The sequence below is a fragment of the Mobula birostris genome, chromosome 19, assembly GCF_030028105.1.
Source record: "Mobula birostris isolate sMobBir1 chromosome 19, sMobBir1.hap1, whole genome shotgun sequence".
Classification (NCBI taxonomy): Eukaryota; Metazoa; Chordata; class Chondrichthyes; order Myliobatiformes; family Myliobatidae; genus Mobula; species Mobula birostris.
Window position 1 is genome coordinate 46,659,736 of NC_092388.1, and position 14,568 is coordinate 46,674,303.

At 43.7% G+C, this 14,568-nt stretch overlaps 1 protein-coding gene across 2 annotated transcripts in view; it reads left to right on the forward strand.

The window, feature by feature from the left end:
* matcap2 (microtubule associated tyrosine carboxypeptidase 2) overlaps positions 1-14,568 on the forward strand; it is a 71,680-nt gene that overhangs the window by 42,118 nt on the left and 14,994 nt on the right. For both annotated transcript variants that reach the window (XM_072283059.1, XM_072283060.1), the window contains exon 6: positions 932-1,237. In XM_072283059.1, coding sequence (XP_072139160.1) covers positions 932-1,237 — 306 coding nt within the window. The remainder of the gene's footprint in view (positions 1-931; positions 1,238-14,568) is intronic.

The following is a 14,568-nucleotide window of genomic DNA, read 5'->3' on the forward strand; positions in this document are numbered from 1 at the left end:
TCCAACAGTAAAACAATTGCTAACTTGGCTAATCAAAACATCCCCTTCGGTTAATGTGCTGTACAGGTTTATAACTCATAAAAATAAGGATTCTAGACACAGGCATTCCAAACATTTTCACTTATTTTCACTCATACTGTTAAATCAGTTTGCAGACAGCAGAACTGCCCCAAAAGACTAGAGGGACAGTTTAGGACACCCTAAAGTAATGCCTGTGTTAGTGGGAGCAGGCACACCACACTCTTCGCAGGCAGATTTAAACTCCCAGTGTGGCTTTGCTGAGAGCTGTGGAGGTTGGGTTTGACATCTGGTGAATAGTTATGTTGGAAAGTTAATGACAAAGTGTATCGTGGAGAAAGCCTCTGTATATTTGTAAATTTTTGTACATGTTTGTTTTCATTTGTCTATTTGTACATACTTCTTTTCTTCACAACGTTTGGGCAGCTTTTGCACGTTTTTTTCACCTGGCACCAAATAAAACCCCTTGCACTAACGTGCTGTTGTGGCTTACCATCTGTTTTTTGTCCATCTGGTGACCCTCATCAGGCACGCTTACCCACACCTGATAGAGAGGTGTGACACTGTGCATTTGAATTGCTGTATCAGGCCTTAATGCAACCAGTCAGGATACCTGTTCAAGTTTGTTAGCATTCAGTTGGTTACATGCCAAACCTCCTTAAACTTCTAAGGCAGTAAAGACTCTGGTGTGCCTTTCTTGGGATTGCATCTATGTACAAGGCCTGTGGAAGTAATCATTAATTTGGGATTACACTCTGGGATGTTGACCTTTGGGATGAATGGTATGACCCAGCGCTGCTGTTGTCTCCTCTCTGACAATGAGTGGATAAAATGAGGGTGGATGAAATATCTTTTCTGGCTGAATATTTCCCCTTTAGCAACTCTGCTAGAACTAATGTTGAATTCTTTGCAGGTACTCATTACATTCGAGGTTTAAATAACAACCTACAGCCCTGGAGTAACTGGAATGGCCGCAGGAAACATGGGCTGAAACCAATCAACCCAACTGAAGAAGGACTTGCCAGCATTCACAGCGTGCTGTTCCGCAAGGATCCCTTCCTCTGGCGAGCAGCTCTGCTCTACTACACAGTTTACCAGGCCAGCCACATGTCCTTCAGTGAGCTCTTCCTTGACATTGGGAAATTTGTGGAAAATCCAAACACTCGGTGGGATTATTGTGTACGAGCCAAACGTGGTCAGACTGACACATCCCAGCCAGGTAGAAATTTGTTTTAATTCATCAGTACGCAAATCTATAATTCTTACTGAAGTGTGATCTCTAGATGTTTTGTGACAGGTTTACGTTTTTCCCTCTCAAGAAAATTCAGTGATGAAAGTTGTCTGATGCTGAGGATTATATACACTGTAACTGAAAACACAAATGTGGTAGTATTTATATTTTGAACGTGTGTCTTTTCATCTAATTTTGAACTCTATCCTTTCTCCCTCTTATACGTATCTGTTCTTAAATAATAAAGATTGTCTTTAACAATGGAGGAGTAAGTTTCTCTGGAGTGTAGTTTGTCCATCGGATTGGGAAGATCTAGGAATAATCCCTAGTCTAGTTGAAGCTTGTTTTGTTCAGTTAGAAACAGATAACTAATGATAGCTGTTTCCAGTAATTATTAACCCAGAGGCAAGGAATATTGGTCCGAGTCCTTCCTTCTCTGACCTTTACTAAATAAAAGTGATTGTAACACCAAATTTATTTCTGGTGAATTGGAAACCTAATGGTGCCAAGGTTCATTGTACAGTTGACAGTGTGACCAATCAAGTGAGATGCTGGGAAGCTGCCAGAGTGTGCACAGGCAATTATAGAAACATAGAAACATAGAAAATAGGTGCAGGAGTAGGCCATTCAGCCCTTCGAGCCTGCACCGCCATTTATTATGATCATGGCTGATCATCCAACTCAGAACCCTGCCCCAGCCTTCCCTCCATACCCCCTGATCCCCGTAGCCACAAGGGCCATATCTAACTCCCTCTTAAATATATTAAATATTATGAGTTGAATTTATTATTGTCTCTTGTACGAGACAGAGGGAAAAGATTTGTTTGCATGCCATTTGGACAGACTATTGCATAAGTACATTGTAGTACAAAAGAAAAACACGACAGAATGCAGAATGTAGTATTACAGTTACAGGGGAAAAGTACAGTGCCGTTAGACAAAAAAGGACCAGGATGTGTTTGACTGAGAGATCAAGGTTTCATCTTTATCACCTAAGAGGTTCATTTTCAATCTTATAACAACAAGATCAGACATCCCACCCTGCAAAAACTCATTTCAGGGTGGTAGCACCATCAATTTGCGGGAGACTCCCGGAACTCCCGGGAGAGGTGGGATGTCTGCAATAGAGTAGCTCCTTAGCAGCTAGCCTGGTAGTTTAAATAACATTAGCTATGCTAATGAACGAATGACACCTGTTAAACTCACCTGAATGTGTCCTTTACACTTAAACCCACCATGGGCAATAGAAAAGTCACTGTTGCAAACAGTGCAGCGAGCAACACTGTTAGGCAGGGGTACACTTTTGGGTAGTTGGGGGTGACGTACGTTTTATATTTTCTTTTTTTGGAACACCCTGCCATGGCGCGCGCTCGCTCTCTCTCTCTCTCTCTTGCACTCTCTCGCTCTTTCTCTCTCGTGGTCGCTCTCGCTAGCTTGCTCTCTCTCTCTCTCATCACTCTCTCTTACTTTCTCTCACTCTCGTGCTCACTCCCTCTCAAAAAAATTGATTTCTGGGACATTGTATATAACTTGCAGGCATCAGGGAGCCACTATTAATATGCGGGAGACTCCCGGAACTTCCGGGAGAAGTGGGATGTCTGCAAGATAGAAGTGATCCTTGATCCTAGTGCCTGATGGTAGGAGAGAGAAGAGGTGATGACTGGGATAGGAGGGGTCCTTGGTTATGTTGGTTGCTTTCTGGAGGCAGCAGCAATTATTGGACCCTAGCAACAGGTCAGTAAAGAGCAAGTGAAGATCAGCTAGCTGTTTGATAATACCGTAATTCTCTTCAAAACCAGGGTAGTTTTTCTCTGGAGCAGCTGAGGCTGCGAGGAGACCTAAGTGTATCAAGTTATGAGCAGTATAGATAGACAGCCAGTTTCTTCTCCCAGAAAGGAGGTCATGCATTTAAAGTGCAGAGGTAAAGTTCAAAGTAGATGTGCAGGGCAAGTTTTTTTTACACACAGAGAGAGGTGCGTGCCTGGAAAGGTGGGGCCAGGTACAATAGAGGCACACTAACATGCAGAAAATGGAAAGATATGGGATTAGTTCAGCAGAACATTGTTGGTTGGTTGAAGGACCTGTTCCTCTGCTGTACTATTCTGTGTTCTAATTGCCCCATTCCTAACCGGGAGTGTAGAGAACAGTGATGATATTCCATCTGCGGTCATTGCCTTAGTCAAAGTCAACAAGCAATACAGACTCAATCCCTCTGAGCTGTATGGAGGTGGCAAGCTCTTGGGAAGTAGCTTGGTTGGCAACATGTCAAGGATATAGCTCCTTTATCATTTTTTAAAACTTTTTAACAAAGGAAGTACACAGCTGGATTTGTGGGACAAGTGCCTATGAAGTGTTGCTTATGTGTTGACCAAACAAGTTTGCCTGCTTCCAGCTCAAATTTGTCACCTCCTTGCCTCTATTTCCTTTATAATACAGGTTTCCCCTGCTATCCGAAGGTAGAGTGTTCCTATGAAATGGTTCGTAAGCCAGAATGTCGTAAAGTGAAGAAGCAATTACCATTTACTTATATCGGAAAATTTTGTGAGCGTTCGCAGACCCAGAAGTAATCTACCAAATCATGCCAAATTACACACAAAACCTGAAATAACAGTAACATATAGTAAAAGCAGGAATGATATGATAAATACACAGCCTATATAAAGTAGAAATACTTTTCCACAATCATTGCCTGAACTGTTCTCCGTAGCGAAAATCTCACACAAGCGCCGTCAGCAAAAACATGGCGCAAGCGCTCTCCAGTAACCTTTAAGCTATGAAACTGCCAAATCATACCAAATAACATGTAAAAATACACGCAGATATAAAGTAGAAATAATGTATGTACAGTGTAGTTTCACTTACGGGAATCAGGAAGACAGCGCAGAGCACACTGATGATGGTATGTTAGGCTGAGATTGGAGTGGTGCAGTGGCCGCCACCCTCCGGGCAGCAAACCGATACCGATCCGTGAAGCATGCAGGGGTACAGCGGTAGCCGGGATGCATCCAGCACACCTTTAAGAAAAAAGCCGAAATAAACAAACTAATTAATTAGGTGCTGCCCAGCACATAATTGTCGGCCCAGATCAGAAGCGACGAAATCGGCAATCGCCTCTGATCTGGGCTGACATTTATGTGCTGGGCAGCACCTAATTAATTAGCTTGTTTATTTTGGCTTTTTTCTTAAAGATGTGCTGTGTGCCTCCCGGCTACCGCTGCATTCTCCAGGAATCGGTATGTGTCCGCAGCCTGGGGTTGGGGTGGTGGGACACTAGGGTGTCATCTCATCGTCGATCAGGGCAGGCAGCTCATCTTCTAGCTCTGCCTGCCTCGATGTCGAAGGTCGAAGTTTGTCGTCTGCTGTGGCTGATGTGGAAGGCTTGCTTGACTGCTTAGCCTCACGCATTTTTCTATCATACAGTTCTTCGTAAAGACTCAAACCACCTTGCAAATATCCCCTAAACCTACGTACCCTTTCAAAATTAAAGTCGTACTTTATCATTGCTCATTCGGTTTCGATTGTTATCCTTTCCTCTTCCAATTGCATCAGCTTTTTATCAGTTCTTGGTCATGGGATGCCAAAACCTCTTCAACATCATGTTCGTCAGCTTCCACAAGCCAAACTCACTTTGTCCTTACTTCGTTCACCACGATCAAAATGCTTAATTATGTCTAGTTTTACGCTGTGTAACACTCTTACGAGCTCTTTTAGGCTTTTCCGATACCTTAGAACTCATCTTGCTAACAGCTGCTCACAGGCATGTGTTAAAGCAATGCCGGCGAGAATGCCGTTCTGAATCCAGGGGAGAGCGGCTGCTTGGGGTGCGCGCTGCTTTTTTTATCGCACGCTGATTTTTTATCACGCGCTGCTTTTCTTCATAACAGTGAAAACACCTTCCGTTAGCGAAAACAGGGAACTAATGTAGGTCTTTCGTAACAGTGAGGTTTTGTAAAACAAATATTTGAAAAGCGGGGGACACCTGTACAACCATCTCCCACCATACTGACCAGCTTTCAGCTCCAACTAACCACAAACACTCCCTGTAGATCTCTCAGACTAGGATCTTCATTCCCACCCTCTAACACAGAGCCTCTTCAACAGAAATCTCCTTCTTCTTTCCCTTATCCTTTCCCTTAATGCAGGCTTCCAATTGGCCAGGTAGTCACTCACCTTGTCAGTCACACTGGGTGTTAGCATAGTGAGAAAAGTGGTGAAAGACAAGTTAAACAAACATTTGAAAGATTCCCTAATGTTACTGTCTGCTGGATGTCAAGGAAACCTATTTTAAGGTTTCTTTTCCAGGACACCTCTTCTCATTTGGAGGCAATTCAGGCATTGAGTCTGTGCTGTCTCTCAGAACAATCCCATTCCCCATGTTATTCTCAGTAACTCATTCTCTGCCCATTAATCCCCTCTGATTCTTCTTCTTCCCTACACGAAGGACAATGTACACAGGCAATTAGTTTACCAACTAGCATAGCTTTTGGATATGGGAGGTGGGAGGAATGAGGAGCACATGTAGGGAATTCGTTTTCAAGGTTCTTTTGAAGACCCTGACCTGGCGTTACACTCTGACTTTGGTTCTTTGCGGGAATGGGACCTGCTCTCAGGGCCTCACGACCGACTGCTTTTTGATACCCCAAGGACGCAGCCTGGAAGACTAGTGCATCTTCAGGGTGCCGGATTTCTGTGGCTCTGGAGATGGGCTGATTCTATGCCTGAGGCGTCGCAGGAGAACACAGAACATTGGGAGCAGCGGGTTAGCTGCCATGGGCTGTGTCCAGAGAACTGCGCCTTTCTGGGGCCGACTCTCTGGGCGCAGAGTTTGGAAAAAGTGACCCAACAGACTTTTAACATCATAAATCAGCGAGTTGTTTGTTACATCTCCCCTCTTGCTGTGAAACGGGGACACTTCTTTTTCCCTTATTAGGAAGAGAGGGAGCCTGTAGTATGTCGAATTGCTGAGTGAATGACTAGTCTCTGAGGTACTGCAAGTCTGTGTCTTTATTGATGCTTTGCTGCATGCTTGAGTGCTCGGTGGAGGGTGCTGATATTTTTTTCCTGGTGGGGGGGTCATTGCCTTGCTGCTGCTTGTGCATTGGCAGGGAGTTGGGGGGGCTTTGGGGTTCTGTCATTCATTCTTTGGGGCACTCCTCTGTTTTTGTGGATGTTTGCGAAGAAAAAGAATGTCAGGATGCTAATTGTATACATTTCTCTGACATTAAGTGTACCTATTGAACCTATTGAAATGAATATAGTCAAAGGACAACCTTGCAAATTCCACAAAACTGGCACCTGGTCAGAACTGAACCTGGGCCATTGGAGCCACAAAACATAGCGTTACCTGTTGAATTACTATACTGCTCTGTGGCAGGTACCACCGCCAAATGTGTTTTAATGTGAGAAATATCACAACTGGAGTGATGAACGTAAAGCACGGATCAGAACATAGAACTACAGCATTGTGGCCATTACAGAGAATTGGCTGTTACAAGAGCAGAAATGACTGCTGGATGTTCCACGGTTTAGATGTTTCAAAAAGGACAGGGAAGGAGGTAAAAGAGATTGGGGGGGCGGCATTCCTAATCAAGGATTGTAACACAGCTGCAGAAAGGGAGAATGTCCTGGAGGCTATGTCTACAGAGTCAATATGTGTGGAAGTCAGAAGCAGGAAGGATGCGGTCCCTCTCGTTGGAGTATTCTTTAGCCACAGAGACACGTAGAAGCAAATTGGTAGGCAATTTTAGGAAAGTTGTCATGGATGACTTCAACTTCTTTAGTGCGAAAAGTTTAGATGGAGGAGAGTTTGTTTGGTGTCCAGGAAGGATTCCTGCCACAATATGGAGACAGGCCAACTGGAGGCAAGGCCAGACTGAATCTAGTACAAGCAGTGAAGCTGGTCATTGATAGATCTCTTGGCAAGTGAGCATTTTGTAGATCATTAGCACAACTCCCTACCTTTACTGTAGCCTTGGACAGGGATAGGAGAGACTGTATGGGAAAGTATTTTTTTGGGGCTGGGTGAATTATGATGCTATTAGGCAGAAACTTGAGATCATAAATTGGGGGCAGATATACTCAGAGAAATATGCAACTGAAATGTGGAAGTTATTTAGGGAGCACTTGCATGGAATTCTGGATAGGTTTGTCCCATTGAACTAGGGGAAGATTCGGGGAAGTAGATTTGAGACGGAAATGAGGAGGAGCTGCTTTTCGCAGAGAGTAGTGAATCTGCGGAACTCTCTGCCCAAAGAAGCAGTGGAGGCTACCTCAGTAAATATATTTAAGACAAGGTTGGATAGCTTTTTGCATACTAGGTAATTAAGGGTTATGGGGAAAAGGCAGGTAGGTGGAGATGGGTCCATGACCAGATCAGCCATGATATTATTGAATGGTGGAGCAGGCTTGATGGGCCAGATGGCCAACTCCTGCTCCTATTTCTTATGTTATGTTCTTATGAAAGGATTGCAAGGTGAATAGAGCCATGGTTGACAAGAGATATAGAACTTACAGTCAAGAGGAAGAAGGAAGCATACTTAAGGTTTAGGAAGCAAGGATCCGTTGGGGGTCTTGAGTTGGATGGTAGATAGGAAAGAGCTTAAGAAGTGACTTAGGAGGAGCTAGTAGATGACATGCAAAGCCCTTGGCCATTAGGATTAAGAACAACTGCAAAGAGTTCTACACATACATGAAGAACAGGAGGATGATTAGACTGAGGGTAGCACTAATCAGAATAAAAGAGGAAACGTGTCTTGAATCAGAGGAGATGGGGAGATCCTAAATGAATAAATTGCTTCAGTATTTACCAGTGAGAGAGACCTTGACAAATGTGAGGCCACTGTGGAACAGAGTAATATGGGGGAGCATATCAAGGTTATGCAAGAGGATGTGCTGGAACTTTATTAGAACGATAGGATAGATCAGTCCCAGGTGGGCTATACTCTGCTTACTATGGGAAGCATGGGAAGAGATTGCTGCAGCTTTGGTGATGATCAGTGCAACCTCACTGGCAACAGGAGTAGTACCTGAAAGCTAGAGACAAGTGTGAGGGCTGATTGATAAGTTCGTGGCCTAAGGTAGAAGGAGTCAATTTCATAAAACCGAGCACATTTATTTTTCAACATAGTCCCCTCCTACATGTACACACTTAGTCCAGTGGTTGTGGAGCATACAGATCTTCGACCTCCAGAAGTGTCCACAGCAGGGGTAATTGGTAAGTTCATGGCCTAAGGTAGAAGGACATGAGTTATTCACTTCGTGAGTCGGCTGGTGTGATATACTGTGTCCGGTGCTCCTGATGTGGCCTTCTATATATTGCTGAGACCCGACGCAGATTGGGAGACCGCTTCGCTGAATATCTACGCTCTGTCCGCCAGAAGAAGTAGGATCTCCCAGTGGCCACACATTTTAATTCCACGTCCCATTCCCATTCCGATATGTCTATGCACAGCCTCCTCTACTGTCGAGTTGAAACCACACTCAGGTTGGAGGAACAACACCATATATTCCGTCTGGGTAGCCTCCAACCTGATGGCATGAACATTGATTCCTCTAACTTCCGTTAATGCCCCACCTCCCCCTCGTACCCCATCCGTTATTTATTTGTTTGTTTGTTTATTTATTTATTGTCTCTCTTTTCCTCTCACAATAACTTCTTGCCTGTTCTCCATCTTCCTCTGGTGCTCCCCTCCCCCTTTCTTTCTTCCAAGGCCTTCCATCCTTGTATCCCTTTTGCCAATCAACTTCCCAGCTCTTGCCTCATCCCTCCCCCTCCTGTCTTCTCCTATCATTTCGGGTCTCCCCCTCCCACTTTCAAATCTCTTACTATCTCTTTTTTCCATTAGTCCTGACGAAGGGTCTCAACCCGAAACGTCAACTGTACTTCTTCCTATAGATGCTGCCTGGCCTGCTGCGTTCCACCAGCATTTTGTGTGTGTTGCTGCAAATATTAACAGTGTTCAGCATATCCTCATAAATCAACTAGAGACTTTAACGGTCACTCCTTATCCATTAGTCCACCAATGTTTTGGACACAACGTTCTTCGGGCTTACAAAAGAACATTATTATCACATATAATCGATAAGCCCAAATCCAAAAAAAGAATCCATCAAGTCAATTTGACAGACGTTCACATTTTAATGGTGCCTGAAATTAAAAGAATCAAAGTTCAAAGTTCAAAATAAATTTATTATCAAAGTACATATATGTCGCTGTATACTACCCTGAGATTCATTTTCTTAAGGGAATACTCAATAAATCTATAGGGGAATAATGACCATAATAGAGTTAGTGAAAGAGTGCACCAACTTGGGTGATCAATCAATTTGCAAAAGACAACAAACTGCAAGTACATAAAGAAAAAAAAATATAGATATAAGCAATAAATGTTGAGAAAATGAATGAAGTATCCTTGAAAGTGTGTCCACAGGTTTTGGGAACATTTCAATGATAAGGCAAGTGAAGTTGAGTAAAGTTATCCCCTTTAGTTCAAGAACCTGATGGTTGAGAGGTAATAACTGTTCCTGAACCTGGTGGTGTGAGTCCTGTGGCTTCTATACATTCTTCCTAATGGCGGCAGTGAGAACGGAGCATGTCCTGCTGATGGATGCTGCTTTCTTGGAACAATACTTCGTGTACATGTGCTCAAGGGTGGGGGGGGGCATTACCCGTGATGGACTGGGCTGTATCCACTTCTTTAGTAGGATCTTCTGTTTAAGGGCATTGGTGTTTCCACGCCAGTCTATGATGCAGCCAGTCAATATACTCTCCACTATGCATCTATAGAAGTTTGTCAAAGTTTTAGATGTCCTGCCGAATCTTTGCAAACTCCTAAGAAATTAGAGGTACGGCTGTGCTTTCTTCATAACTGCAGGTCCTCTGTAATAATAACACTGAGGAATGTAAAGTTGCCTTCCCTCTCTACCTCGGATGCTCTAGTGAGAACTGGCTCATGGACCGGTTTCCTCCTCCTGAAGTCAATAATTAGCGTCTTGGTTTCACAACATTGAGTAAGAGGGTGTTGTTATGGCACCACTTAGCCAAATTTTCAATATGCTGATTCAGAACCACCTTTGATTCAGCCTATGACAGTGGTGTCATCAGCAAACTTGAATATGGCATTGGAGCTGTTCTTAGCCACAAAGTCGTAGGTGTAAAGTGAGTAGAGCAGGGACTGAGCACACAGCCTTGTGGTGCACGTGTGCTGATGGAGATCTTGAAGGAGATGTTGTCAATCCAAATTGACTGGGGTCTGCAAGTGAAGAAATTGTGGATCCAATTGCACAAGGTGGTATTACGGCCAGTGTCTTGAAGCTTGTTGATTAGTTTTGAGGGGATGATGGTATTGAATGCTGAGCTGTACCTCAATAAAGAGCATCCTGATGTATGCCGTTTTGCTGTCCAGATAATCCAGGGTGAGTAAAGAGCCAATGGGCTGGCATCTGCTGTGGACCTGTAGGCAAATTTGCTCCAGTAGGCAGATTGGAGAGTATCCAAGTCACTTCTCAGGCAGGAGTTGATATGTTTCATCACCAACCTCTCAAAGCACTTCCTCGCTGTGGATGTAAGTGCTACTGGACAATAGTCATTGAGGCAGGTTACCTTGTTCTTCTTGGGCACTGGTATAATTGAAGCCTGCTTGAAGCAGAAGGCTACCTCAGACTGCCAAAGCGAGAGGTTAGAGATCTCAGTGAACACTCCAGCCAGTTGATTAGCCTGGGTTTTTAGTACAAAGATGAGAAAATCTGCAGATGCTGGAAATCCAAGCAACATACATAAAAAGTTGAAGGAACTCAGCAGGCCATGCAGCATCTATGGAAGAGTAAACAATCGATGTTTCGGGCCAAGACCCTTCATCAGGTTTTTAGTATTTGACCTGCTATCCTGCCTGGGCCAGATCATTTTAGTCCTGAAAGCTGCTTGCACATCAGGCTCAGAGACTGAAGGGACTGAAATCACAGGATCATCAAGCGCTGTGGAAGTTCCTGATGGTTCCTCCAGATTTTGACCATCAAAGTGAGCATATAAGACCTTGAGCTCATCTGGAAATGAAGTCCTGTTGTCACCTATGCCACTTGATTTAACTTAACAAGAGATGTTAGTATTCAAGCCCTGCCATAACTTGAGCATCTTTCATTGATTCCAAGTTTTGTCCAGAATTGCCACTTTGCTTGTGAGATGACTTTCTGAAGAACGTACCTGGACCTCTAGTAACTTTCTTGGTCATCAGACTTGAACATAACTGACCTGACCCTCAGCATATTGCGGATCTCATGGTTCATCCAGGGCTTCTGTTTGGGAAAGACTCTGAATAATTTTGTGGAGACATACTCGTCTAAAACTCTTAATAAAATCTGTGACAACCATGATGTATTGATTCAGACCCACAGATGAGTCCTTGAACATGGCCCAATTCACCAACTCGAAGCAATCCCACAGCTGCTCCTCTGCTTCCAGTGACCAACTCTTTGTCCTAATCTCTGCAGCTCTGCAAACTGTGCCTGTCTGTGGGTAGAAGAAGGGCAGCCAAATGATCAGATTTACCAAAATGCAGTCTGGGCATTCCTTATCTTAGTATAACAAAAGCTAGTGTGTTGGGGCCTGTTGTGCTACTGGTTATATGCTAAATCTGGCTGCAGACATCAAAAGACCCATAGTGTCTACCCTGCACAGGCTCCCTGCAAACATTACTCACTAACAACCAGACCCCACAGGCTAAAGTTCAGAAAGAGTTAAATTGTCATTTCAAACTTTTCAGATAATCATTAAATGCTTTACAAAATTTTAGTGTCACAGTTACATGTCTTTAATGTGGTAGTGTGTGGTAAAGTGGTTAAGTAAAATTTAAGACTAGCCCACAAAGTGAGATGCTAAGGTAATTTTCCAACACTTAATGAAGTGAGTTTTGTAAAGCATATAAAAGAGAAGTGCGGAGAGGATTAGGTCGAGAATCTCAGAACTGAGACAGAGTGGTGGAGTAAAGAAAATTGGGGATGTGCAAGAGGCAAGTATTGAAGGAGCACAGGAAGGTTAGTAGGGCGAGGTGGGAGGAGGAGTGTATAGGTTGGCTGCTGAGATGGTGGCATGAAGGGATTTTAAACAGGTTAGGAATTTTAAAACTGGATCAATTGGACTGAGAGCTGCTGTAGAGGCAAACTGAAGATCACATAGAGACCTGTAAAGTCCTGGAAACCACCTGGATGTGCTCTTTCTCTCCCAGAGATACAATTAGAATATGATCCACATATTGGAGAATACTGCGACTGATGTCTGACCAGGGAACACAGGCAATTATTTTAGCCGTCCATCAATGGAAAATGGCAGGGCTGTTATGGAAGCCCTGAGGCAGCTTTGTCTGAGTATGCTGCTGTCCCTGGATGGTAAAAGCTAATTTATCCTGGAATGTACTGGAATTAACCAAAAACCATTCACAATATCTAAGACAATAAAAGATTCCTTAACGGCCTCAGGCCATTCAAGATGATAGATGGGTTTGCCACTGTAGAATATTCTTGAGTGGCATAGAAAATAGAATATTCAGAGAGGTATAATCAATGGTTAATCGGTAGGACTTGCCTGACTTGGGTACCAGCCGGATTGGGGATTTCTTATGGGAAATGCTTGGCCCGATCACTCCTTGTTGCTGTAGTTCTGTGACTATTTATACCACTGCAGCCTATGCTTCAAGTTTAATGGGATACTGTCTATGGGGTGGTGTGATGGACCTTCTATCAAAACAGGTGTCACCTCATCATGGCCACAATCTTGTTTATGAGTGTCCCATACCCAGGGTATGTTTTCACAATAATACCTCACCCTCCTACCACTGCCCATTCGGCCTTCAAGGTAACCACTTGTGATTATATATAGATCATTGCCAAAGGTGAGTCTTTGTTCCCCAAATAATTTCCCTTGTACCTGTCTGAATTACAGCCCCAGGCGTTACCAATAGATCTATCCCCAAGATGGTGCCTTCATGATTATCACAGACCCAGTCACATACAGTAACGCTCATGTCCTTGATATGTATTGGGACTGATTCATTTAATTGAGTGAGCATGGACCCTCCTTCCACCCCCACTACCGTTGTAGTTTTACTTGTCATGGAGGTCCAGATTTGTTATCAATATTGAGGCCCCAGTGTTTACCAACAACATAGTGCACTGCCGACCCCCTAACAATGCAGTGACAGACATTCGGGGGTCTCCACCCTTGTCACCAAGGGCCGATAGTAGTTATTGCATCATGAGTCATTTTAACTCCTCTGTGGAGATCTGGAAAGCAGGTCCTGCTATGCTGCCGCTCAAAACAAACTGGTGCACATCAGCTCGCTGTGTCTATAGTCCTTCTTCTGCTTCCCCTCTGTCTTTCAGTCAACATTTGTCCTAATTATGACTTGTCTTCGCATAGCAACTGCAATTAACTTGGCCTCCCAAATAGTGATAGGCGTCTCCCTAGAGCAAGGGATTTAGGTGGGGTGGGGTTTGTTAGATGTGTTCAGGAAGGTTTCCTGACATAATATGTAGATAAGCCTACAAGAGGAGAGGCTGTAGTTGATCTGGTGTTGGGAAATTAACTTGGTCAGGTGTCAGGTCTCTCAGTGGGAGAGCATTTTGGAGACCGTGATCACAATTCTATCTTCTTTACCATAGCATTGGAGAGGGATAGGAACAGACAAGTTAGGAAAGCGTTTAATTGGAGTAAGGGGAAATATGAAGCCATCAGGCAGGAACTGGGAAGCATAAATTGGAAAAAGATGTTCTCAGGGAATATATGGCAGAAATGTGGCAAATGTTCAGGGGATATTTGCGTGGCATTCTGTAGAGGTCCATTCTAATGAGACAGGGAAAGGATGGTAGGTTATAGGAACCGTGATGTACAAAGTCTGTTGTAAATCTAGTCAAGAAGAAAAGAAGAGCTTATGAAAAGTACAAAAAACTAGGTAATGATGGAGATCTAGAAGAGTATAAGGCTAGCAGGAAGGAGTTTAAGAATGAAATTAGGAGAGCCAGAAGGGCCATGAGAAGGCCTTGGCAAGCAGGATTAAGGAAAACCCCAAGGCATTCTACAAGCAAGTGAAGAGCAAGAGGATAAGACGTGAGAGAATAGGACCAATCAAGTGTGACAGTGGAAAAGTGTGTATGGAACCGGAAGAGATAGCAGAGGTACTTAATGAATACTTTGCTTCAGTATTCACTACGGAAAACGACCTTGCTGATTGTAGGGATGACTTGCAGCAGATTGAAAAGATTGAGCATATAGACATTAAGGAAGAGGATGTGCTGGAGCTTTTGGAAGCACCAAGATGGATAAGTCACTG